The sequence below is a fragment of the Myotis nattereri genome (genome assembly GCF_964212035.1).
Source record: "Myotis nattereri genome assembly, chromosome: 12".
Taxonomy (NCBI): Eukaryota; Metazoa; Chordata; class Mammalia; order Chiroptera; family Vespertilionidae; genus Myotis; species Myotis nattereri.
Window position 1 is genome coordinate 54,899,747 of NC_138087.1, and position 25,930 is coordinate 54,925,676.

The following is a 25,930-nucleotide window of genomic DNA, read 5'->3' on the forward strand; positions in this document are numbered from 1 at the left end:
GCCTGGCTTCTCCATTCATCATCATATTTTTGAAATTCATCCATGTTATTGCACGGGTCTATAGTTTGTTCTTTGGTATTGCTGAGCGGTATTCCGTTGGATGAGTATACCACAGCTCACTTACTCTTACTCATTTTCCTGTTGACAGACATCTAGGTAGTCTCCAGTGTTTAACTTAATGGATAAGATTTCTATGATAATTCTTGAGCCAGCCTTTTTGTCGACAGGTTTACATTTCTCTTGGATGAATACCTAGAAGTGAAATTGCTGGTTCATTGGGTGAATATATGTTTAGCTTTTCAAGAAACTGCAAAACAGTTTTCATAAGTGGTTGTACCAAATTACGCTCCGAAGTGCAACATGTGCGGGTTATGCAGCTGCTCCACACCCTCTCCGACCTCTGGCGTCGTCAGCCTTTGTCAGCCTTTCCAGACGGAGAGCAGTGATAGCTCATTGTGGTTTTGATCTGCGTTTTCTTGATGACTTTTAATGGTGTTAAAGACTTTTCATGTGCCTTTCACCAAAACCACGCTGTTTTAATTTTTTAATAGCTTTGTAGTAAATCTTAAAACCTGGTAGGTTGTCTTCTCATTTTGTAATTCATTTTCAATATTGTTTTGGCTACTATTGCTCCTTTACCTTCCCAAATAAAATTCAAAATCATCTTGTTTGGGACTACAATGGGTCTTTAAATTCATTTTGGGGAAAATTGACATATGATAATATTGAGTCTTCCAATCCAAGATTTTTTCATTTAAGTTTTAATGTACCCAATTTATTTAGGTATTTTTAATTCCTCTTGGTATTATTTTACCATTTCAGCATAGAATTTCATATCTTTTGTTAAATTTATCCTTAAGTGTCTGATGCTTTTGAATGCTATTATAAATGGTTTAATATTACTTTCTAATTGTTCACTCTTAATGTATAGCAATGCAATTGATGTTTATACTGATTTTATATGTCGTGATGTTCTAAATTTATTTATTAGTTCTGGTAGTAGTTTTCTAACATTCCTTAGGATCTCCTGTCATGTCATCTGCTAATGGAGACAATTTTAGTTCTTCCTTTACAATTTGTATTTATTTTTCTTGTCTTATTGCACTAGGTAGACTTTTTCCCTGTAATGTATCCCCCAAAAACTCATGACTTTGGTAAAAGTTAGGGTTTTTTACATTCATTAAAAGGCACAAATAATCACTTGCAAAAATCCCTCTACCCGTAGGTTGGTATTTTCCTAGACTTAAGAAAAAACTCAATAACTTGGCTTTACTTTTTCTTCTTGACGTGGCATAACATTTAACTTGCATAGTAGTTATTAGTGCTGCTTGCCAAGTACTTCCAGTCCTCCCACTTTCTGGACACAGAGTAGCATTGCACTTCCCTGATACCTCATGGTTAGGTGGAGCTGACTGGTTTTAGCCAATAAGTGAGTGCTGAAATGATAGGTGTCACTTCTGCACCAGGACATTGAATTAGTAGCTGTGAGTCTCCAGAACTCTCCTTTTCCTCTAGCACATTAACCAACAATGTTTGAGATAAAAACTACCCCAACTACCTGGATGCAATGAGCAGAGCTCCCTATGCTGACCCACAATGGACATATGACTTAAAGGAGAAATAAATTTTTATTGTTTTAAGACACTGAGATGTGGGGATTGTTTGTTACAGCAGCATCACCTAGCCCATCCTGACTGGCATGAAGTTTTAAAAGAGAGATGGATAAGCAACATGGTAGGAAGGGGCAATGTAAGAAAACACAGTGTTTTCTTCTCTGGGTGAGACAAAGGACATATCTCCCCAGAGAAACCAGTAGTGAGCCAGACCCCAGAATTTTATGCAGGTCTGATATACAACCAGATTCCCAGTGTTGAACACATACTAGGAAAAAATTTTAAGTGCTTGCTTACATTCAATTAAGCTGGAGTGCTCCTTTCAGATTGAGCTTTACAAAGTGGAAGCACAGCATTTCCTTCCGTTTTTCCCATTACCTTCTCATTGCCTGCAAATGGGAATGACAAAAACAACTTGTCCTCAAGAATTGTTGGGAGAATTTGTGCTGATTACAAAACACTTTGCAAAATGTAAAATCCTAGCTAAGTGGTAATTTTCTCCATTGCTCTGCCAATTGTAATAAATAAATATTGTTTTTAAAGCTGGCTCCTGGCTTGCTTTCCCGTGGCCATCCCATCAAACATTCCAATATGCCTGGGGTTATTGTCCACTCTGGATTTGCATGTGCGTGCATGGCGCTTGTGTAATGTTGTTTACTGAGGAGTTGATTAAGCCCATCTTGTAGTAATAAAACTTGAGAACAATGTCATACCCCATTGGAGAGGTGATGGGTCAGAACAACTCACTCAGGACAACTGTACACTCTGTCCCTCAAGGGGCAGCCCTAGTGTGTTTGGATTAGGGAATGTTCTCTGTGGTTATTAAATTTTTTCAATTCTTTGCCCAGCTTGGATTGAGGCCCTAAGTTTCTGGCTCATGTTATCACTATGGGTAGAGCCCACGTACCTGCAGATGGTTAAATTCATGTTCACGGACTACTTACTGTTTATCACATGCTGTGAACTATAAGGAATGTGAAGGTTACTGACATAGTTCCTGACCCCAGTGAGCTCCCAGTTAGTCAAGGGTGAAGGAAGACATTCATTCATTCATTCATTCATTCACTTTTCAGTCATTGATTCTATTAATACTAATTCCACTGAGATCGATTGATGTTGCATTTACCATTCTAGCTACAAAACAAATTCTCAGCTCTAATAGGAGCATATGGTCTAATAGGGGGATACAGGCATTAATCAAATAATTATAGTAATAATGTTTTTATTATAAACTGATATGCACTGAAGAAGAGTCTAAAGTGCTGTGAGCACAAGAAAACAAAGGATCCGGGGGAAGCAGCCACGGAAGTCTTCTTTGAGCAAGAGACCTTCCAGTTGAGACTTAAAGGATGAATGAAGAGTTACCCGGCCCGGGGTGGAGGGGGACAGTTAGGGAGACGAAACAGCGCATTTAATACAGGACACACTATGTGATGGCCACAGAGGAGGGGCATGTAACATATTAGAAGAGGTCCCAGAGCAAGTTTCGTTATTAGTAAGGGGACAGGAAAGGCTGCCTACAGGAGGTGGTGCTCCGGCTGGGCCTAGCAGGACAGGAAAGACTCTCCAGAGGAAAGAGGAGGAACAGAACAAACAAAGACCCAGAGGTAGGAAGGAGTAGAGAATGAAGAAGCTAGGGCAGATTCTGAAGAGTCTTGAATTTCGGGCTAAGAGTCTGGACTTCCCCCACCAGTGAAGGGGGGGTCACTGATTTGGGAACACCACAGGGATGTGGTCAGATCACTTGAGTGAGAGAGGCTCCTTCATTCACCCTAGAAGACAGTTTTGTATGCAACCCAAAAGGACCTTAGATAGAGCCTCTGGCATCCCTGGAGCCCAGACAGGGGTTCCAGTGGTCAGCTCTTCTCTGCCCACAAGAGAAGCTCCAAGGTTTTGAGGAAACAGTGCAGGAGAGCGGGAGGGGGAGGGAAGCAGAGCGCCCCAGCCGAGAGCTTCTTCCCCGGTGACAAGAGAATGTGTGTGTGAGCACTGCACCCCGAGTGGCCCGGAGCAGAGGGCTGTGTGTGTGCCAACTGTTGTGTGAAACAGGCTGACATGAGGAAGGGCTTTCCATTCGTTTTAGACCTCTTTAAGGCCTGGGGAAAAGAATACCAACTCAACCTAGAATAAAGACTAGAGAGAACTAATTGAGGCATGGGACCGGGTACCTCCAGAGCATGGCTGAGTCCGGGGCTTAAACCAAGACATCAGGGTTCTCTTCCTCCATCTCTTGGGTTTGCTTCCTTCTCCATATTGACCTCATTACTTCCCATTGCAGTTGTGCTTCCTCCAAGCAGGTGAAGAAGAGCTGCTGAAAGCTGCAGCCTTACACTGCAGTAGAGAGAGGGAGTTTCTGTGTGTCAGTATATAAATCCCAGGGAAGCACTGTGATTGGCCCTGGTGTGTCACATGCACATCTCTCGGACTAATCGCTGTTGACAAAGGAAAGAGATGCTAGAGTTAGTCAGGCCTATCGTAAGACAGACCGGCAGCCCCAGGCAAGTCACACACGGCAGAGGAGAGCAGAGCTCCAATGGAAGCAATGCTGAGCTAACACAAATAACCCGGAGACACCACGGTCCTTTTCTCATGCTCTCAACTGCAGGGCAATGACTCATGAAGAGTATTTGTATTCATCTTAGTAATCGGGGGGGGGGGGGTCACTTAAGGAAAGAATAATAACTATATAATTTTTAATAAGCTTTTGAAGACAGATATGATCAGTAATTTTCATATGACAAGATTAATGAACGCTGTGGAGTTCTGCTTTCAGGGGGCGATCTAGTTGCCCCCCCAAGGGTCTTTTGATGCAGAAGGGTCAGTGGCTATGTTATTTTGGGGTAAGAGCCTTCGAAGGGGATCCGGTAACCTGGACTCTGGCTCTGGGCCTGCCCTCAGTTCACCCTGCGATCTTAGATAAGCCCTCTTTCTGGACCTCAGTTTACCCATCTTTACAATGAGAGGGATGATGTCTGCTGGGCCAGAAGGCTGACCGAGTGGTATTTGGTGACCAGTAGAAATGGGGTTACACCCAAGCCGGATAACAGAGGCAGCAGCTGCCCTTGGCTGGGACGGGACACCGGGAGACAGCTTTGGGGACGGAGTTAAGTTCCTTTGTGGATGTGGAACATGTGAAATTCGGGGGGAGTCGGGAGATTTCAGGGATAATAGTGGAGGTGGGAGGTTCCGACCAATGTCCCAGACTCTCGCCAGCCCTCGGAGGCCTCCTCCCTGAGCCTCTGGGAGCGAGTCCCACCGGCAGCGGAAGCCACCGCTCCCGGCAGGCTTCTGCGTGAAGCAGGTTTTCACTGCGTTTCCTCCCCGGGGGAGCTCTTGGTCACTGGTTCCTGAGGGGTCAGGGAGACAGGGAGATGCCCTTGCAGCTTCTCTTCCTCCCTGGCAGCTCCAGGCCAGCTTAGAAGGTGTGTGTATGTCAGGGTTGAGGGGGGCAGGGAGATGGGGGAGGCCAGGCAGGCGCATGGGGTGCAGGGGCAGGGCTTGCACTAACATGGTGTGGGAGTGTGTGTTCCTGTCTCGCCAACATTCCTGGTGAAACATTTCTTATGAGCAAGGGGCCACACAGGAGGATATTGGCGCTCGCCTCTGCTTAAACATGGAGACTGGCTCCTTGGGCCCAAATCTAAGGAAACTCGGGGTCAAGGCCATGTTAAAAGGCTTCGCATCTGCTGAGAGAGGAAAAGGGTGGACCAGAAGGCTGTAAAAAAGGAGTTTAAATAAAAGGAAAAAAGAGCACCAAGTCATCGTGCAAGCGATGGGGGCTGATGGGGGCTGAGGACAGGGGCTGGCCCTGATCCTGGCTCCCCCCCACCCCCCACCCCCACCTTGGTCCCAGAGTCCTAGAGGTCCTGCCCCGCGGGGAGTGGGGAGGTTGGGGGCAGGGAGTGGAGCCCTGGCCCGCCTGCCCCTCCCTGGCCTTGGCGGCCTCCTCTGGAAAATGGGGCGAGGGCCTGCGGGGCCTCCAGCCGTCGTGCTGCCCATGGGCTGGAGGCCGGCCGGAGGGAGCCGGGAGCCCCTGGAAGCTGGTAATTAATAAATGAGCCGCCCTGGGACTCCCAGCGCCTCCGATGACATATCTGTCGCGGGCTCGGCAAACCATTAAATGACCATTTTCTGACAGAGCGACTTCCCCGCTGCCTCGCTGCCTCACGGCCTTGACTTTGGGGCATATTTTCTCTGCTCCCCCTGTCTCTCCTCTGCTCCCCTCCCCCGCCGCTCCCCACCCAGGGGTCTCTCCACGCGGCTCCCACCTCTGTCCTCAGGAGCCCGTCTGCTTCTGCCTCAGCTCCTGGGGTCTCTCTCCCTCCATCTCTGCGTGCTCTGCCTCTCTCCTTCCCTCCCGCCCTGCCATCTCTTCTCTTTGTGGCTGCCTCTCTCTTTTCCCTGCCTCTGGCCTTCTCATCTCCCTGGCTTCTCTCTCTCTCTCTCTCTCTCTCTCTCTCTCTCTCTCTCTCTCTCCCCCCCCCCCCACCCACCCCTCTCCACCCGCCCCACTCTCTCTGTTTCTACCGTCTGTGTGAGGTTTAACTACCCCACCCCCCTTGTCTGGCTCAGCCTCCCCCCGCCTCCCCCTCCCGGCGCCTGACGGCTCCAGTTCATTTCTGCCTGTTTAATTGGGCCCCGGATGAGTTTGGTCGACAGGGCCATTCATCATGTGGCCGCGGCTGGCGGCGGCGCCCGGGGGAGCGGGGCTGACAGCTCCGCCAGGCTGGGATGCGGCCTGCGTAGGGAAGTTCACATATTTGGGCATTAGTGCAGCTATTAGTTTAACAAGCTTCGTTTATCCTTGTCACTACCACTTCAGCTTCCCATGTAATCATTTGAAATGTAGATTACAGCCAGACAAATGGGACAGCGCGAACGCGGGGTGGAGGCAGTGACATGCGCTGCTCGTTAGGGCGCCCGCCCAGCCCAGCCCTGCCCAGGAAAGGCTTTCATTAGCTTAATATGCCCATGATTTCGGTGGGACGCGCCATCGCCTGGGCTGAGCTCCTGGCGTTGGGAAGAGGTGCCCAGCGTGCCCCCAGGTGAGGGTCCAGGTCCTGCCAGGATGAGTCCCTCTGTTGCAAAGACCACCCAGCCCTGAAGGAACCTGTGGGTGACCAGCCTCAGACCTGCCCCAAAGCCCCTCCCAAAGGAGTCTCCCTCCCAAAGGAGTCTCCCTCCCAAAGGAGTCTCTCTCCCCAGATAAGGCAGCTTCCAGACTCTGGCTGCTGCTCCAGCTCTGATCCCCGAAGCCTGGACCCCTGGGCGCTACCTCCCGTGTGACCTGAGTAAGATCTGGCCTTCTCTGGCCTCCTGTCCCCCTCTGGCCTCCTGTCCCCCTCTGGAAAGTGGGGGTTTCAGATTAGGTCATGTGAGCCCGCTCTTCTCCATTCTCCTGCCAAGACCCCCCCCCCTCTTGGTTCCTCTGATGGAGTCACCCAGCTTCCAGTCATTTCTACCCTCCACCTGGTAGACGGAGGTCTCTTTTCAAAATGTAACCTTGGCCTTGTCATGCCTCCCTCCAAAGGCCCTCATGGCCCTCCGAATAAGGCCAGGACCTGGGGCGGGCATGGCAGGGCCCGGGCAGGGCTCCACCTCAGCCCCCTCCAGCCTTACCTCTGGCCGCCCCTCCTCTGTGTATGCTCGTCAGCGCCTCGCACCCCTGGCAGTTGTCAAATGCCCACTTCCCACCTCTGGCTTTTGTGCACCGTTTTCTCAGCCAGAAATACCACTCTCCCTGTGCCCTCCCCCAAGTCCTCCCCTCGGGCATCTTTCTCATCCTTCAGGTTCTCAGTTTAGATTTTCCCTCCTCCAGGAACTCTTCCCTCCCCTGCCCTTCTGCCCAGTGCCTCCCCTATGTGCATCCCAGAGCCCTGGTCCACCCCCGCCCCCAGCCCGTGGCATTAACACAGAGGATCAAATGGTTGGTTTGCACCCCCACTGGACTATACACCCCACAAGGGCAGGGGCTCCCTAGCATAGAACCTGGGCCCTGGGAGCTGCCAATGTCTGTGAGAGGGGGTGGAGGGCAAGCAGTGACACCTGAGAAGCCTCGATGGAGAGGCGCCATGCACCGGTGCTCCTCACAGAACAGCCGCGTAGGCCCGGGCTCCCTCCTGGCTCCCTGCTCCCCTGTCCTGCGGCCTCCACCGGAGCCCTTCCTCCCGCCTTCCGTCTCCCCCCACACAGAGCTCCCGAAGGGCCGGAGTCTGGCTCTCACTGGGAAGCCACCTCTGAAACAGTCAGGGTCCCAGGAGGAAATGGTCGGCCACTCACACAGGTCAATTGAGAAGTTTGCAGAGGTGTGCGTAGCGCTAGGAGGACCTACACGGGATGGTAAGGGGAGCCCTTACTCGGGCTGAGGGGCCAAGGGGAGGGAATGAGGCTGCCAACCTGGAGAAAGAGCAGGAGCCATGGGAGAGGGACTGCAAGATGGCGCACCCTCTAGAAGGCAGCCCTGACAGAACGGCCAGGGGTGAGGCAAGGAGGGAGTGGGTTATGAATCACGGCCCTCTCACTCTTTTCTCCCTCCCGTCTCCAGAGGGCCAGCGAGTCAGGGTGATGAGGTCCACAGACATCAGCCTCCTGGGATACAGAGCAGGGCAGAGAGACGGGGTGGCCTGGTGGTGGTCGGGGACACGTGGAGAATACCCCGCATACCCACCCCACCCACTTTGCCTCGGGCTGACCCCTCTGCAGGGGACCGGGACCACCCCAGAAAACATCCAGGACCAAGCGGATGTCCCCTGCAGAGGGCTCCACAGGGTGTGTGCGCGGTTGTCAGTTGCCTGATACATCATCTTCTCCCTGTCACATCTCCCTGCCCCAGCCCAGCTGGGCCCCGGCCCCTATACTCCCCCTCTCTCCCCACCTCTCCCCCTGCCCAGGAGCTTGTCTGGGCCTTCCTCCTGACACCTTCTGAATAATGACACCAGACCTAGGAGCCAACGAGTCGTGAATCAAAGTCGCTTCTCGATATCATAAAAGAGATGTTCTAAACCCCAAACATAAAGATCGTTTTATCTTTATTAATAGTTTAATGCATCTGAGAAAGCTATTTGACATTTTTTACACCTCCAACTCTTTCCTTCATGCATTGCTGGTCAGATTACACCAGGGTTCAGCCACTTAAATCCACTTAATAACTGACTAAATTCTACACCGAATTTACATTGAGCTACAAGCTGATTCTGGGATACAGATGAATTTCCTAGTGGGGGAAAAAACCCACACTAATGCCCTGCCTTCAAAGTTGTAAATCTGCTTCAATAATGAAAAAGAAATCAGTAAAAGGATTGGGATTGATGTCATGTTTAACAGCGCAGCTCAGAGTGAAGGAATGTACCTTGGTTAATAATGGGGAGTATTTTCTTCACACATTTAATTAAAGTTCCACACTTACAGACACACATGTGAAACTAATTGGAAACACATGGAACTGCGGACGTGGAAAGCAATGCAACTCTTCCTAACGGTGGGCAGGGCCGGTATGATCAGTGCAGGATATTGTCAGGAGAAAGATCGGTCGTTCGTGACATCTGAAGTGGAATAACATCTCATTGGTGAATTGTAGCTATTGCAGATACACACACACCATAACACATATGGCCACATTTAACATACACACTTACACACGCTGGAGCCCAGCACACACACACACACACACACACACACACACTCTGGGCACATTGTGCAAAAATTCTCTCCACAACAGACACGTGCGTAGGCCCACAAATTGCCCGCAGATACTCCCAAGCGAGGCTCAGTGGGGAAGGGGAGAAAACTGTTCTCTGTCTCTCCTTAACTTCCCAGAAAGAAAAAAAAAATAATGTAACTGTCAGAAATGTGATAGGACCGTCGAAGACATATGGAAAAATCTCAAACAACCCATGTAAGTTGTACAACATAAATCCCATTTCTATTTGTTCTGCGACAGTGTGTAAACCACACATTTTTCATCAAGATAGAAAATTAAAACCCTCGCCGGGTGTAGAATTGCTGGGGAAGCTGGATAGCAACCCGAGTGTCCCGGCAGCAGGAGCAGCAACTGCGGGCTGGCCTCGGCCTGAGGGATGCTTCTGACTTCCCTTCCTCCGCCGCTGGAGCTGGTATGGCTGCCCGCACACCGGGACTGGGGCTGGCCAGGCGTCCCCTAGGCGTACCCCTCATTTAAAACATTCCCTGGTTAAGCATGTAACTAAAGCCAGTTCATCCCAGTCCCTGGAGAATTAGATAGTGTTACATATTCCATTCATCGAAGTGTCTGTTTAACCTGATATCTGTTTCCCCCTCCCCCAAGCCAGTTTGTTAATCATAAGGAAATGTCTCAAGAATTCTTGAAAAGCTCAGCATTTTGGGGTGGGTTTGCTGTGGAAGATCCCCACAGCTGTTTGAAGACTAAATAATAACATCTTTTTGTTTATTCTCATCTGAATATCATTCTTCCTCAAAAATAAAAAAAAGCCTCCTAGATCAGGCTGGGAGGTTTCTTTTTGCTGAAGCCCCCTCCTGCCTCCTCAGGGTTTGTCCCATATGGACCCCCCAAGCCACTGTTTTTAATAGTCCCCCCACACACCCCCATACCCTCTGTTGACAGGCAGTCTACCACTAGGGGAAGCCTGGCACTTCTTGGACTTTGGGGTAATCTCCAATGACAGGTGCCTCATTGTGGTCAGAGTTCCACATTTTCATTCTTGTCTTTCTCCCCAGCATTTGGGTGGATGCCAGTGTTGATTGAGATCCGGCGCATTGGTCCAGCAGGATCGAGCACTGCGTGTCTCAGGGGGTTTCTCTGGGAGATGAAGATCGCCAGACCCAAGGAGCTCTCAGTATCTTTGACCCTGAGTCCTCATGGCCACTGTTTGGCCTCTTGCCTTTGAGTCATTTAGATAGAACCACAGACTCCCTGAGCTTTTGAGATGGGAGGACTGGAGAGCATGCGGCTCGAACTTCTGCCTCCTCCCCCAGCACACAGATGGGGAGCCTGAGCCCCGGGTGAAGCTCTTCCGACGACGGGAGTGAGAGGAATCGGGCCGGAAGATGGCATTCTCTCTGGGAAGTGGTGGGACTCAGCTGGTGCCTCTTGAGTTTCTGAAGCAGGAACTCTGGGTCCTCTGCCATCTCCACACAAAGCTGGGTCCCATCTCCCACCTCCTTTCAACAGACTTCAGCAAGCATTTATTCAAGGACAACTGGCTGCGTACATAAGGGAACGAGTCTCTACTCTGAACCAGGCGGTGAGCCGCAGGCCACAGGGACGTGGCTCGTGTTCCAGGACCCACTCTCTCCTCCTCTCATAGTCATAGAATTTGTCGCTGGACAGAGAGGCCACTTAGCACAGACGCCACATTCCCCAGTGGCCCTCGCAGCTCCGTGTGGCCTTGGGCTTCAGTTCTGGCCCATGGGAAGCACGCAGAGTGCCAAGTGCCAGCTTCCGGGAACCTACTCCAGAGACAGCTGTTGTCTGTCCTCGTCTCCGCCGGCGGCTGCGCGGAGTCCTGCTGCTCCATCTTGGACCTGAGGCGGAGGGACAGCCTCTGGAGGGCCAAGGACGAGGAGAACATCTGGTCCCCGTGGGCTCCTGCGGCTACGCTGCCACTTCCGCCCCGAGCACCGACCTCCAACCTCCGCGCGGGAGGAAGGGGAGTTTTCTCTCTCGTTTATGCCATTGTTGCTCTGGTTTTTGGTTCTTTGTTTTGTCATTCATAGTTGATCTATTTAGTGAAGTAAATACTTGACAAGGGTTTGGAAAAATTCCGATTCTTTCTAGCTTTGCCAAGAAAACACTGGGCTTTTTTCAAAAGAAAATGCTACTAAGAACCTAGATTCTCTGGCTGAAAATATTTTAAATAAAGAGATGTGTGTTTATATACACATACGTATAACCTCTCTATATACATATATGCTTATAGAACATATGCGTAGATGATCTTTGGAAGAATCAGAAGAGACAGGCCCTGGGAGCTTGGGGTTGGGGTGGGAAAGAGACTCACTGCCTACTTTTTGTTCTGTTTTGATTTTTCAACCACGTGTATGGATTACCTTTTTCTTTTAATCCCAACATTTTAAAATGAATGAAAATCCATTTTGCACCTTAGAGACCCCCACTCCAGTCACTGTCATATGAGCCTTTTCAATGTTGCCAGGTGGACGTCTAGTTCCACCCTGGCTGCTCGGGGATGGGAGACCCGCCTCCTCCCCAACAGCTTAATCTCCGCGTTGGAAACAGAGAAAAATGACAGACCTCTCTGAAACTCCCTTCATCCGGGGAACACAGAGACCCTCCTCACAGGGCTGTGGCGGCTGCACCTGGCGAGCTGGCCCATCCTGACGGCCCTGCAAAAGTGCTGGCTTCTGTTATCACACAGAAGCGCCTGCCTGCTCTTCCCACCTGCCCCACAGCACCTCCCCATGCTGCTTGCTGACTTGCTCCCTCCCATAGTAAGTCCTCACTTAATGTCGTTGATAGGTTCTGTGACTTTAAGCAAAATGACATATTAGCAAACCCATCTATAATAACAAAAGTGTAATATGCTAATTAGACCAGGGCTGCTGCTGCAAGGGCCAGGAGCCCCTTGCACGAATTTCATGCATTGGGCCTCTAGTTTTACCACAAGCAACAGTTAAGTTCCTAAGGCATCTCATTAAGGTTATAAAGAACCGGTGCTATTCAAGGATCTGCTGTATAACTATTGTCCTGATGGGCTTGCCTCCCCGTCAGCAGATGTGCCCCCTCCCCTGAGGGCAGGGACCAGGCTCAATGCACCCTGGTATCTCCAGCCCCAGTGCCCAGCCCAGATCCCGGCATGGAACACAGGTCAAGGACCATGGACTGGCTGAAAAAAGGAGGAAACGACCGGCTTAATTTTGAAATGCAGATCCCGACAGCAGTGCCCAGTTGATTGACGACTTTTACTGGAATTTTAGTTGTGCCTGGTTTCAGCTTTCAACTGCATCAAAGAGTGCCAAGGTGAGGCCTGAGAGGAGAGGGGCCCTGGGAACTCTGTCTGAAGGTATCACCCAGCAAGTGTTTTTCCTGTGAGGAGTAAGGAAATCCCCCGGGCATCTCCATCAGAACGTCTCTACCGGACGCTGGGCGGGGAACTGAGCACACAGCCAGAGCACAGGGACACCTGGGGGCTCCGCTCTGGGGTGGCACCACCTGGCTTCACATCCAGGTCCCACTGCAAGTCCTAGAAGTTCATGGGCCCTGTGAGCTGGGGCAAGATATCAGAGCTCTCCAGGCTTAGTCTCCTCATCCGTAGACGTGAGGACGATAATCATGTACTTATCACGTGTGTTCGTGTAAAGATTTAATGAGATAATGCCTTTGAAATCAATGTATTAAGGACTCACAACTCTTTGAGGTATAAACATGATCGAATTTTCCCAAAGCTCCTCTAGCTGTGCGCTGTAGAACTCTCCCCTCCTCCTGTTCATGTAGGGAGGCAGGACTGTCATCGACATTTGGGGTACATCTAGAACTTTCTAATAAATTCCAATTACAGGAATGCCTATATTTAACCGTCGTGTGAGCGAAAAACAGACTTCTACACTGTTAACACACTGAAGTTGCCGATAATGTTTGTTACATCTGCTGGCATCACCTCAACCAATACACAGGTCCACACGGTAAATGAGGAAGTTAGTCTTCATCCACGCGGTACCTGCTTTAAGAACTTCTAGGACTGTTAGGAGTCTATCTGCCATGCTCTATAAAGTGTGCACAATGTTTTAATTCCACTTTATAGCAAGGTTCTCTTTTCTATCCCTCTTCAGGGGCCTTCCCCATTAAAAGGCCCACTTACAGAAACCACTACTTAGCATTTTTGGAACTTGTTATCCTATTCAGCAGAGTCGAAGTCAGGAGGCTTTGAACTCGGACAATTACTGCTCTTGATTAACAACAAGAACTGATGAGTTGGCCTTTCTAGTGCGCTAAGCAAACTCAGCCAAGCAGAAAATATCACTGAACGGGAAACAACGGGAAGTGATTTTCTTGGTTACATTACCAGCCGTCGAGATATTTACACATGTTTGTGGATAATGTGGGAACCTCTGCTGCTTGCGTGCTCTTCCAGGTGACACGGTCGGGCTGGAGACACCATGTTTCCCACTTGACCTGGGCTGTAGATGTCATTCTGTGGCTGCAGGCAGCCGGCCTAGTCGAAAAAAACACAGGCCCGGGAGTGGGCCGGCCTGCGTGCAGCATCCCCAGCTCCCTGGCCGAGGGACACCTGAGCAGCTGTGGCCTCATGTGGTCAGACAGCAACATAGAAGAATGCCCACTTCCTCACACCCTCGCCAGAACTGGCTATTTTCAAAAAAGGTCTTTGTGAACTTGAGTCATGTTGTTTTCTGTCTTGGGAAAAGTAATTGTTACAATGCGATCATTAGGATGGGCCCTAATCCAATATGGCTGGTGTCCTTAGAAGAAGAGGAGATGAGACAAGGACAGAGGGAAGTCCACGTGAAGACCTGGGGAGAAGATGGCCATTGACAAGCCAAGCAGAGAGGCCTCAGAAGAATTCAGTTTTGCCAACACCTTGATCTGGGACACCTAGTTCTCAGAATTGTGAGAAAACAGGTTTTTGCTATTTCAGCCGCCCATTCTGTGGTGGTTGTATGGCAGCCCTCGCAAATGGAGGTGGGCTCTCGGGTATAAGCCCCCAGAGCGGGTCTGAAGTGGGGCTTACACAGGCTCCCCTCGCCGTCTGCAGCTGAGACCAGTCAAGAAAACAATGTCAATTTTTTAAAATGATTTTAAAATTGCGTATAATGCATGTCCACTGAAGAAAGATCAGAACAGGCCGATCAGACAAATATCACCTGGGGTGCTAATGCCGCCAGTGGTCCAAACTAACTGTCGCTGTGGGTCCTGCAGAGGGGCCGCCTCTTGATCGGCTCCCTGTGAGGGCCACCTCCTGCCTGCGTGTGCAGAACACCAGTCCCCCCCCCCCCCCGAAACGCTGTCGGGGCACATCTTGGGGCAGGTAGAATAGTCTCCTTACCCCATCCCCACCCAGCTAGCCAGGAGTCCAGAAACTGCTTGATCTGTGGGGCTGGGAATCCATATACCCTCCCCCACTCCTCCCCGCAGCCTCCAAGGAGGGCCTTCAGCCTCTGCTTGCACTTGCCCGCCCCCTCCTCCTTGAGCAACCCCATTTGCTAGGAAATGACTTGAGCCCAGGCCAGCCCTCATCTTTGACCCAGGGCCCAGGTTAGCCCTGACCTTTGATCCAGTGGCACCCACAGAGCCTCAGAAGGCAGGCTGAAGGAAAAGGCCACAGTGTCTGATCATCTCCTGATACAAACCTTTCCCCGTCCCTGGAGCTGTGTGTACGCTGCGCCCTCTGCCTGGGATGCCTGTCCTTCCTCCTTTCTCCAAAATTCCTAACCAGCCTTCATTGCTCAGCTCAACAGCCACTTCTTTCAGGAAGCCTTCCTGAATCATTCCTCCCCCAACTGAATGGAATCCCCTCTGTGAGCCCACACCTCTCTGTCTGCCCCACCAATAGATGGCACTGGTCATGTGTTGCCTGGGATTAAAATATGTACTTCATCTGCCCCAGATGTAGACTCCTTGTTGGTTCATTTCTGCATCCCAGCCCTGTCTTGGTCTGTCTGGGCTGCTATAACAAAAATACCATAAACTAAGGGGCTTAAACAACAGACACTTATCTCTCACAGTTCTGGAGGCCGAAAAGTCCAAGATCAAGCAAGGCGCCTGCAAATCCAGTGTCTGCAGAGATCCTGTTTCCTCGTTCCTATTGGTGGAAGGTGCGAGGGAGCTCTCTGGAGTCTCTTTCATGAGGGCACTAACCCCACTCATGAGGGCCCCACCTTCATGACCTAAGCACCTCCCAAAGCTCCACTGGCAAATATCACATTGGCGATTGAGTTTCAATATGTGAATTCTGGGGGAACACAAACACTTGATCTATAGCAACCCTCCTCCAGCACTGAGCACTGAGCTTAGCTCAGAGGAGGGTCAAACTGGAGTCGACTTTTGGATGTGAAATTTTTACTTCCTTATAGCAGGGAAACTATCTTGGCAAAACTCACATTTGCCGTTTGGAAAAACTTTCACACAATGCATGACATTTGTTCCTCATAACACCTTCTAGATCAATGCCATGCAGTTTATACCCACGGCACAGAGGAAGGAACCAAGGCTCCTGGAAGTTGGCTGCTCACATCAGCAAGAGCTGGATCTGAGACTCCCAGCCAAGGCTCTTAGGAACATTTATCCCTGTCTGTTGCCACAGCCCTGGTACAGCTCTGGACCCATCACCTTGCATGGGGCCTGGTTCCAGCAGGAGTGTGAGAAATGAATGGGCCTGAAGTTAAAGCCTCCATGACAGACCTCAGGCGTCCCATCTGTCCCTCTTTGTGATGCTCGCTGAGGGCAGAGGTGCTGCTGGAGGTCATCTGAACATCTTCAGGGTTGGCATTTCCACCCTCTACTGGAGGGCTTGCCCATGGCCTCTATTCTGCTGTCGTGTGAGGGCTGCATACGCCCTGGTTACTGGTGCCCATATCCCCGGAGGACAGGCATGAGGCCTCTGTCCCAGGACACCCAGGGACAAGAGCTGCAACATCAGGGGTAGAGGTCCCTGTTCTGTCTCACCAGTTCCAAATGCTGCTGCTTCTCTTTGAAATGTGTGCTTCTAAGTCATCAGCACTGAAAAGAAAGGAGCTGGGCCAGGGCTCCGTGTGGCAGCGTGTCTCTCTCTCTCTCTCCCTCAGGAATCACCTTCGTCGCCATCCATTGCTGAAATGAATGGAGGCCGTGCAGCCAACTTTATTAAATATGAATGAGTCGCAGCCCATGGCCCCCACGCGGTCACTCGCCTACTCCATCTCTGGCAATTACTGCGACGCACACACTGTGCCAAGGGGCACAGCGGTCCCTGCCTGCCCTTGCAGACTGACACCACCCAGCAGGGGCAGGGCTCGGGTCTGCAGCTGCCCTGGCCCTGCTGGAAAGCCACCTCTGGGCTCCCAAGAAGCCAAAATGCTCAGCTCTGAAGGCACAGGGACAGGGTACTTTCCACAGGATTGTGGATCCTTGAGCTCTAAGCTCTGGTCAGATACGTCCCGAGGCTTTGGAGCCCAAAGACAAGGTCTCCAGGCTTCTGAGCTCTGTCTGCGTGTTAGAGGCATGTGGGAGCACCCGGTTTTAAATCCAGCCTAGATCAAGGTGAAGAGCATGTGTGCATGCACACACTATTACTGAGCACAGATCTGCCGTGTTAACGTGAACCTCACAAGAAGCCCCTAGATTGTGAGCTTCCTGTCAGCAGGGTTCTTGTTAGCCCTGTTCACTTCTGTGTCTCCAGTGCTGGGGACAGAGTAGATGCTCAGTCACTATCTGTTGAATAAATGAATGAGGTGGATGCTACTGACCATTTTAGAGCTAACGAAGTTAAGGTTACAGAACTCAACCGAGGTTCCCCAGCCAGTATCAGAGCCAGGAGTCAAACCCAGGGCGGGAGCTCAACCATCGCTCCACTTGGCCAAGCCAGCTGGTAGCTGCCTGGAGCGTCTCCAGGGCAAGACTCTGGCTCTGCCCCTGCTCAGGCCACAGTCCTCCATTCTAGTTGTTCAGATTTGATTTTTTTTTTTTTTACCCAATTTCATCAGGAGAAGCCAATAACAGTCCCCACAACTCTATGCGGCTTTGTCCAAGTTACTAAAGACCATCTATGAGGTGGTAAAAACAAATGAGATCAAATCCTTATTCTGAACTTAAAAAATTACTTTTATTTTAGGAACCAATAAAATTATGGCAAATATTTACAAATAATTATCTCACATAAAGGTTACATAAAATGAATTCTTCACAAGTAACAGTCACTCATGAAAAGACACACAGATATTAAAAACTACGCCAATCTTATTGCAAATTTTTCCAACTAATCTAAAATAAAAGTCTTGCAGTCAACCATTTAACTTAAAATAAAACCACAAATTCCAGGTTTGACCAGAAAAAAAAAAAAGTTAAAAAATTAAAACAAAATCCCACCCCTGTCGTCTCCCAAATCCCACCCCAAGCCCCTGCCCTCCTCCCAGCAAAAGAAAAATATGTCCAACATCTTTGGCAAATTGGCACTGCTGTAATTACATTCAAATATTATTACACACAAAAGCAACACACGTCACTAAGAAAAAAACACACCAATGTTTCCGGTCAGTTATTTTCTACTAGAAAAAAAAGAATACAAAACATACACATTTTTAAGCTTTTTTTTTTTTTTTCTTCAACCTCTTGGAGACAGAACATCTCCCACTTCCAAAGGCAATTCAATTGTGGGGTGTTTTTTTGTTGGTTTTTATTGTGATTTTTTTTTTTTTTTACAAGTAAGCATCTATGCAGGCATCACAAACTTTGGTGGATACGTATTTCTTTGATGCTGGAGGGTCAGTCCCTAAGACAGTCAACTGTCAAAGAATGAAAAGCAAAATCCATGTGTCTTCTGGGCAGAGTTCCATTTGCCACGGAGTCATCATTTCTACAAAGACTCAATGTCCAAAGGCCACTAGAGAGTGAAAAACCAGGGTAGCATCTTCCAGTGAGAGTCAGATTTCCACCCTCAGCCCGAACATGGAGGAGGCCCAGCCGCTGGGGCCAAGAAGTGGGGCCCTCAGTACCCGAGACCCCACACTGTGCTGGCAGCTAGGGGTCAGGGGATGGGCCTGCCTCTTCCCGAGCCCCAGGACGGGCTGCTGCCAGGTCTGCTCGCCTTCTCTAACCAACGGCGAGGACAGCAGGCAAGAACTGGCATGAGGAGACTCAGCGCTTTCTCTGAGTTTCAAGTACAGCTGCGATGTGTGCGTGTGTGTGTGTGTGTGTGTGGGGGGGGGGTGGTGCGTGCTCCTGTGTGCATACACTCATGTGCACGTATGGAGGGGAAGGCCAGATTTAGAGGCTCAGAGCTTTGCAGGGAGTTTCAAATAGATTCAGGATTTATATATTTTCTTGTTAGTTTTATAGCAATTAATTGGCTATTGATTGGTTGGAATGTTCAACTCTCCATTTCCTCGAATACAATAAAATAATTTCATTAAAATGTATTCATGCTTGAAAATAAGGGAGCCATTAAATGGTTTCCTTTCTGTTTCACTCCAAGGGAAATGCACCATGTATAAATCAAAAATCCATCATCCAAATCACCCGTTCTTAAAGGTGCCTTTGGAGAAAATGAGGGACGTGGGAACAAGCGTCGTGATTTGGGGGTACGGGGGACCCAGGGTCCACAGTTGCGGATGGAGTGGGCCCAGGATTGGGGTGTGAGGCTGTGGCCTGGCCTCCTCCAGCCAGGCCTGAGAGTCAGGAAGGGGCACAAAACTCCCCCGCTGTTCCCCATGCTCCCCTCCCTGGGCCTTGCTCAGAGCTGCCCCAATCAGAAGGGCAGATTCCTGCCCTCTCTCTCCTGCCCACGGGCTAAGCACACTCCCTGAGACCCACTCCATTTCAGAATTCGTCGAGATTCCCTCGGTAAATAGATACCAGTAAACAGCCACATTTTCTCCTTGAGCTCCTCAGGGGTCTAAGATGAGGGAAGAATACCTAGACTCACGGAATGGTGGTGATATTTACCCCCATCTTGAGATGGACTACACAGGACCTTTGGGGAACGCCTGGATTGAAACTCCAGAACCCTGAGGTCCCCTTTGATTCTGGGGGTCTAGAAACTGAACCCCAATACTGAGAAATTATAGCAATGAAAGGAAGACTGGTGCCTGCCTGCTCCCAGCAAGCAGCCAAGTCAGAGAAGCTTAGCTCCCTCGTCAGGGGAGCAGGAGGGCAAGGGCCCTGCTTCCAATCCCCTGCCGCGCCCCCTGGCACCTGGGCATCACTCTGGAGACCTGAGCTGACAGCGGGGAAGTGCAGATCAACACGGTGGCTCCACCATGAATATGCAAGAGGGAATGCTGAGGTACAGGGACATAAGGGGACATAGGGGACAAGGGGCTGAAGGGGCTGCCGGGAGGTGGACAGACTGCCACCCAGGAGTCATGGCCTGACTGACCAGCTTCCCAATCATGTATTTTGTTACCTTTCAAGAGAAGCATTGGCCTTGGACATCTCTGAGGCCAAAAGAACTAAGGGAATAACTTCTCCAGGAGCACTAGTGTGCAGGCCTGGAAACCATCAGAGGCAGGCTCCATCAGGCCAGGGTGGGTGCCAAGCCCAAGACTGCAGAGCCAGCCCCTTAGCAGGCCCCCAGGAGCAGGTCCAGCTCAGAGTGTGGTGGGACCTACCCCCTCCAGCCTGGGCCTGGCCTGTTCAGGGGCCTGGATTCTACCCTCGGGGCAGCTGTGTCTCAGACATATCTTGTTTCCAGGTACAGTCAGACCTCTGTTCTCAAATCTCTCCCATCTTAAACAATTTGTTTCTCGACCAAGTTGTTCACGGAAAAGAATGTCTCGGTTGTTGAACAAAACTTCAGTTCTCAACCCTGCAACCCTTTCATGCTGATACCTGTATGATCAGTCACATGTCTCTCAGGCAACAAACAAACAAAGGAGAGAAGTCACGAGTATGAGTCAGTTTACCACTAAGCCTCGTGTGGTTAACATTTCAGGAAATTGTGCTGTGAATATTTTTTGGGTTTTTTTTTTTGCTTTTGTTGCTGCTTATTGTTATTAAATATGTACAGCAAGTCACCATGGGTTCTAAGAAGGTAGTGATGGCAGCAAAGTGAAAAGGAATGCTGTGAAAACAACGATAGAGCTTTAAAAAAGAAGTAACTGTAAAGTAAGATAGAGGTGTTTGCATGTCTGATCTGGCTACTGAGTATGGCATGGCGAAATCAACACTTAGCACACCTTGAAAACGCCTCTGAAACATCATTTAAAACGTAAACAAACAGGTTAAAACAGAGTCATTGGGGGGTCTGGAACGGATTAATTCAATTTACATTACTTCTAATGGGGAAAAATGATTTGGTTTTTGAACAAATCACTCCTCAAACAGCCTTCTGCAATGAATTAAGTTCGAGAACTGAGGTTCCACTGTATTTGTCAGGAGTGCTTAGTTTGTTTTTAAGATTTGCTCCCCATGGCTAGGAGCTACATTCTAGCTGAAATGTCATCCAGAAGGGGTGGCTGCTGCCAGGGGCTGCCAAAGGCAGGGCAGTTGCTCTGGGATGTGGCTTCTCATAAAGGGATTTCACCCCTCAGTGCCCTGTGGTCACATCTGGGGCTTTTCCCTGCGCATGTGAAAGGCCCAGCAGCACTGATCTACCCTCAAAGCCAACAGTGCCCCCACCGCACCACCTCCGACGTTCAAGTTCACTACTGTCAAAGCCAAACTGTCTGCAAGAGCCCGGGATGGGGAGAAAGGGGGGCAGGGACCAGGGACTAGGCAATGTGAAGTTCATCATTCTGGGCTCCCATCTCCCCCACATTTACAATGAAGGGAAAGGAGGTGGAGAAGAAAGGGAGCATCGGACCAAGATTGGGCAGGGGTCACAAGCTGTTGGCCGGGGGCTCATAGGCCTATTGTTTTTTTGGTCCCACGTCCCACCATCCATGCTGCCTCGTGCCCTTCCGGAGTTGCAAGGTTACCCCGCCTGCCTGGCCTGGAAGCAATTAGTTCAGGGCCCTTAAGATTGTGATCTGTGTTTCCCAGGCCTGTGGACACCGGAGGGCCCCAATGACTCTGCTTGGTGACTCCTGAATATTGTCACAGCCAGGCCTGGAGTCTGATCCCCAGGAGAAAGAATAAAGAAGAGTGAAGGGACATCTCATGATACTGGAGCCCTAGACCCTGGGAGTCAGAGCTGGGCCCATGTCCAGGCCCTGTCAGGCCTCGGGGCGTGGCCTTGGACAAGCTCTAATCCACCCCCTGGGAGCCTCAGGGTACAGCTGGAAAGGAGTCTGGATGAGTCAGAGGGTTGGTGTGAATCTGGGCAGACTTTTGGGTTGGTGTCGGTGTTAATGGGAATCTAGTTGGACCATCACACCACCCACACCCAGGCTTCTCCATCAGGACAGACCCTGGCTTCCTGTTCTTTCTTCCCTCATCGGGGGTGGAAGGGTGTCTCTAAGCCACACTCTCCCACGACAGGAGCACCATTCTATTGAGAGAGAATGAGGCCCAGGGATATCTAAGAATTCACTTCACCTCTCTCTTGCCCTGCGAGCCCCAAATCTCAAACTTCCCATCTGTAAAATGAGCACGGTGATTGTCCCAGTGGATGGTCAAAGACAGCAAAGCACCATGGGAACATCGGTTATGAAACGGCCAACCCTAACTAAGGCGCCTTGGGAAAGGGATGTTGGGTTTGATATGTCATCAAATTTTTCTAGGGTGAAGTTAGGCTAAGGTAAAAGAAAAAAGTTCATAAAATCTACCATGTCCTTTTCAGAACGCCAGAGCTAGACCGTGGAGCTGAAGGCCCACAGAGGAGCGCACAGGCCTCTTGCCACCAAGCTCTGGTGAAAGCTCTGGCCTTGTGTTTTCCATTCAGAATTCTCTGGCGTCAGTGACTGTGTCCTTTGGAACCCTCCTCTCCCAGCCCCCGGCAGCTCCGCAGAGCCAGGGGAACTCAGCGGGGAGAGCAGCGATGAGTGTAAGAACATGTGTGCATCGTGTGCTCTTGTGCTTCTGCCCGGCAGCCCCATCATCAAGGGGCTGTCTAGTAAGTACAATGCATCTGAGGACCAGCAGAGCCTCAGGGGAGAGGGGAAAGGCGTGGAGGGAGCGCACCATAGGGCTGAGAAGAACAGGACGGGTAGAGGGGTGCTGGTGGGGCCAGGTGGGCTTTGCGGAGGAAGGATGGTTGTGCCTTAGGCAGCTAGTTCTGGGAAGGCTGACCTCCTACCAACAGCCTGAGACCACAGGAGAGACCAGGATCTAAAGGTGCAAGAGTCCAAGAGGTCTGTGCAGCAGACTCCTGGCCCCACCACTTCCTGATAGACTTTCTTCTACCTTGCCTGGCAGGTGGAGGCTGCAACTGTTTCAACCAGCAGATTCCAGGGGAGAGGGTGTGCCTGCAGTGAGCTCATGGGCTCCACCTCCATCCTGGGAGACTAGCTTCCTCAGCAGTTCTAACAGCCCTGGGACACTCCGTGTGGGGCAGTGGGCTGAGAGCCATCTACTGCCCTCACCATCAACTTCCCTCCCCAGGGAAGGGGGGATCACCATGTGCCAGGGTTCAGGGGCCAAGTCCCAGCCCCCCTCTGCCAGTCACTGCCTGGGGACTGCACTTTGCTGAGCCTCAGTTTCTTATCTGTCCCACCACCTTGCAGGGATATTGGGGGCCAAAACGCCTGGTAGTGGCCCAAGGAGGTCTGCTCTCTCTACCTGCATGTCCCGGGCTTCCCCCAGTCGGGCCTGTTTCCCTTGAGGGGAGTTGGACTAGGTCTTCCTCAAGACTGATTTCCACCCCTCTGGGTGTTCTTATTTCCCACGTGGTCTGAATATTAGTGGGACTCAGGTGCCCACCTCTGTCTGCTTTCTCAGCAGCAGAGGGCCTGTCCCAACTCCCTGTGAGAGAAGAAGTTAGGAGAGAGCTGTCAGATGACCCTGCAGTCCCAAGGCAACCGAGGCTCAGAGAGGTGAAGGGTCTTGTCAGAGGTCCCACAGCTAGGCAGAGGTACGGCCAGGACAAGGCCTCCCAGGGACAATCACCTCAAGTGCGGGCTCTCTGCCCCAGCTCTCTGCCAACCTGGTGTCATGCAGACATCGGGGACCCTGTTGCATGTAATGGAAAAGGCCACTGTCATTGCTATAATTCAGCCCAGATTTGGACAGAACTTCCACCTGGCTGTTCTGAGTTGGCAAGAGAGACTATGCAAGGAGTTGAGGCCCTAGGCAAAGATATGGTGGTTCCTGGCAACCCCACCTCAAAACCATTTCCAATTCACCCACCAGTTCCTCACTGCCTGTCCTGTCCCTCTCTCAGGAGGCCTTCCTCTGTCTCCCCAAACCCTCCCAACTGGCTTTTACTCACCACTCCAGCCCACAGTGAGTTCTACAAGGCCCTCTCCAAGCTCCTGTAGCCCTTGGCCATGGCCCTGACCATGATGGCCCCTCATGTCAACAGGCAGATACCCACTATTTGAAGTTGGGCATCTGCCCCACCTGGCACCTCCATTCCCAGCGGCATGCGAGGCTCCACCAGGATAGAGAGCTGCTCAGGAAGTCCTGGAGATGCTGCAGGTGCGTGTGGTCTTCAGTGCAGGCAAAGTCCTTTTTGTTAACCACTGTCTACGTGGCAGAAGAGAATCCACTCACGGGGGTCCTGGAGGGTGAGGGCAGTGTCCGTGGTGGGTGTCCGAAGTGATCGAGCCTGGGAATGCCTCCGAAAACACAGCCCAGTTCAGGTCAGCGGTTCCAGGGGCTGGCGGGTCAGGAGGACGTCAGGCCCCACCTTGGACCATGACCTCCTGGGTCCCATCCAGCCGTAATGTTCCAAGTCCACATGCAGTCAGCACCTGGGACATCTTACTTTAGAACAGTGGTTGGCGGTTCTTTGAGTCATTTGATATACGGAAAAGAGCTGTTTGCACTGCATTGGGCCCAGGGAAGTGGAGGCAGGAAGCCAGGGTATCTCCCCAAAGTGTTTCTCTTGGGGAAAAGTCTCAGCAGGGTGGGGGGGGGGGGGTGGGCTTGGAGCATAACCAGGTTAGTGAGACACCTAGTCAAAACGCTAAAGAAGTAGCAACGAGCAGGAGGCCGGGCCCGAGTCGGGCATCCTCAGTCCCATGGACAGCTCCCCACCGCGGGGGGTGGGGGTGGGGGGAGGGGGAGGGCACCGGGGCAGAGGGGATGCTCTGCCCTCAGGTCTGTGATGCGCTGGGAGTGCTGAATGCATAAAGGCTGGCAGTCTGCTCCGTTGGACCTTTGGGCCCACGAGAGAAGCAAGAAGGTATTTACACAGGTGCTGTTGAAATGACCAAAGCAAGCTCTTCTTCCCAGGCCTGGGCCTGAAGACGGGCAGATGGTCAGACAGCCGGGGGACTGGCAGGCGGGGCTGGGGCTGCAGTGACCAGCGGCACAGTCTGTTGGTTTGTGGAGACCCCGTCACTGCTGGGAGAAGCTCATCGATTGACTCTTAGAAATGGACAGGTGTCCAGAAGTCCAGCGGCCGTACCATAGAACCCCAGAGTCCCTGACAGGAAAAGGGGGGGCAGAGTTCCAAGTGAGGGGGGAGGGTGCTGGGGGACGCTCTCTTCGGGCCCCTCCGGCTGTCTTGGAAGGGGCTGGGAGGCTCTCGCCCTCAGTGATATGTGTCATAAGTGCTGGCGTATGCCTGGCTCCGAGGGTCAGTGACGGTCGTAGGCAGTGGCGGCTGCAGGTGGGGCAGCTCCTCGGGCAGCGGCGCTGTAATAGTAGGGGGAGCCTGGAAGAGAGAGAAGACGGCATGGGGGTTGGAGGGCGACGTTGTGCTGGCAGCCCCATACCTAAGGCAAATGCTCACAGGAAGGAAGGGGCTCAGAGCTCTGAGCAAAGAGCTCTGGGGAACGCACGGTTATTCTGGCAGGGCCGGCCTTCCTGGGGGAAGCGGGTCAGGCTGGGCTTGGGGGACGGGGCGAGAAGACTTGGACGTGGGGAGACTGGGTGTGTGAGTACGTGGAGCAGAGCGGGTAGCAGCCTGCCTCCGGGGACCCGCAGACAGGGCTCCTCCCACCTCCCTGGGCAGCTTTATTTGACTACATGCTTTGGTTGTGGCCTCCAGGAGCCCCGTTTTGTGTTCAAACTCCTTCCCAGGGATGAAAGAGCGCCAGGGGCTCTGGGAGACCAGCAGAGTCTTAGGACGACTGAGGTTAGAGATGCTAGGCCACCCTCCTTCTACAGGTAGGGGAACTGAGGCTCAACAAACCAAATTCATGTGCCCAAAGCCACAGAGCCTCTCAGTAACAGAGCCCGGCCTGGAACTCAGGTGTCTGCCCCTGGCTTGGGACTGCTGCCCCACAACACAGCTCACGGCCTGCTCCCCCTGCGCTGGGGGATGTGTTTGTCCAGGTAGACGGCAGCGGGGGCCCCGTGAGCCGTCCTGGACCACGTGTCTGGTGGGGTGGGAACGGTAAGCTTCTTCATTCCCCAGGGGAGGTGACAGGTATGGATTCTGAAATCTCACCCAAACCCAAACCAATCCTGGCAATTCTCCCCGACAGCATGACGGCACCAATGCCTGGGGATTGCCAGCCAGGCTCCGCCACTCTTGGCTGAGTGACCTTGAACAAGTGGCTTCACTCCTCTGAGCCTCAGTTGCCTCATCTGTAAAATGGGTTCATAATAGTGCCGCCTGAGGGCACCATGACATAAGGATATACAAGTGCTTTTCTAAGCCCTTTAT

At 51.4% G+C, this 25,930-nt stretch overlaps 1 protein-coding gene across 8 annotated transcripts in view; it reads right to left on the bottom strand.

Moving 5' to 3' along the window:
- Positions 1 to 24,896: 24,896 nt before the first annotated feature.
- PAX5 (paired box 5) overlaps positions 24,897 to 25,930 on the bottom strand; it is a gene marked incomplete at both ends in the record, with an annotated part of 156,539 nt that continues 155,505 nt past the window's right edge. For all 8 annotated transcript variants that reach the window (XM_081103115.1, XM_081103114.1, XM_081103112.1 and 5 more), the window contains one exon: positions 24,897 to 24,973. In XM_081103115.1, coding sequence (XP_080959241.1) covers positions 24,897 to 24,973 — 77 coding nt within the window. The remainder of the gene's footprint in view (positions 24,974 to 25,930) is intronic.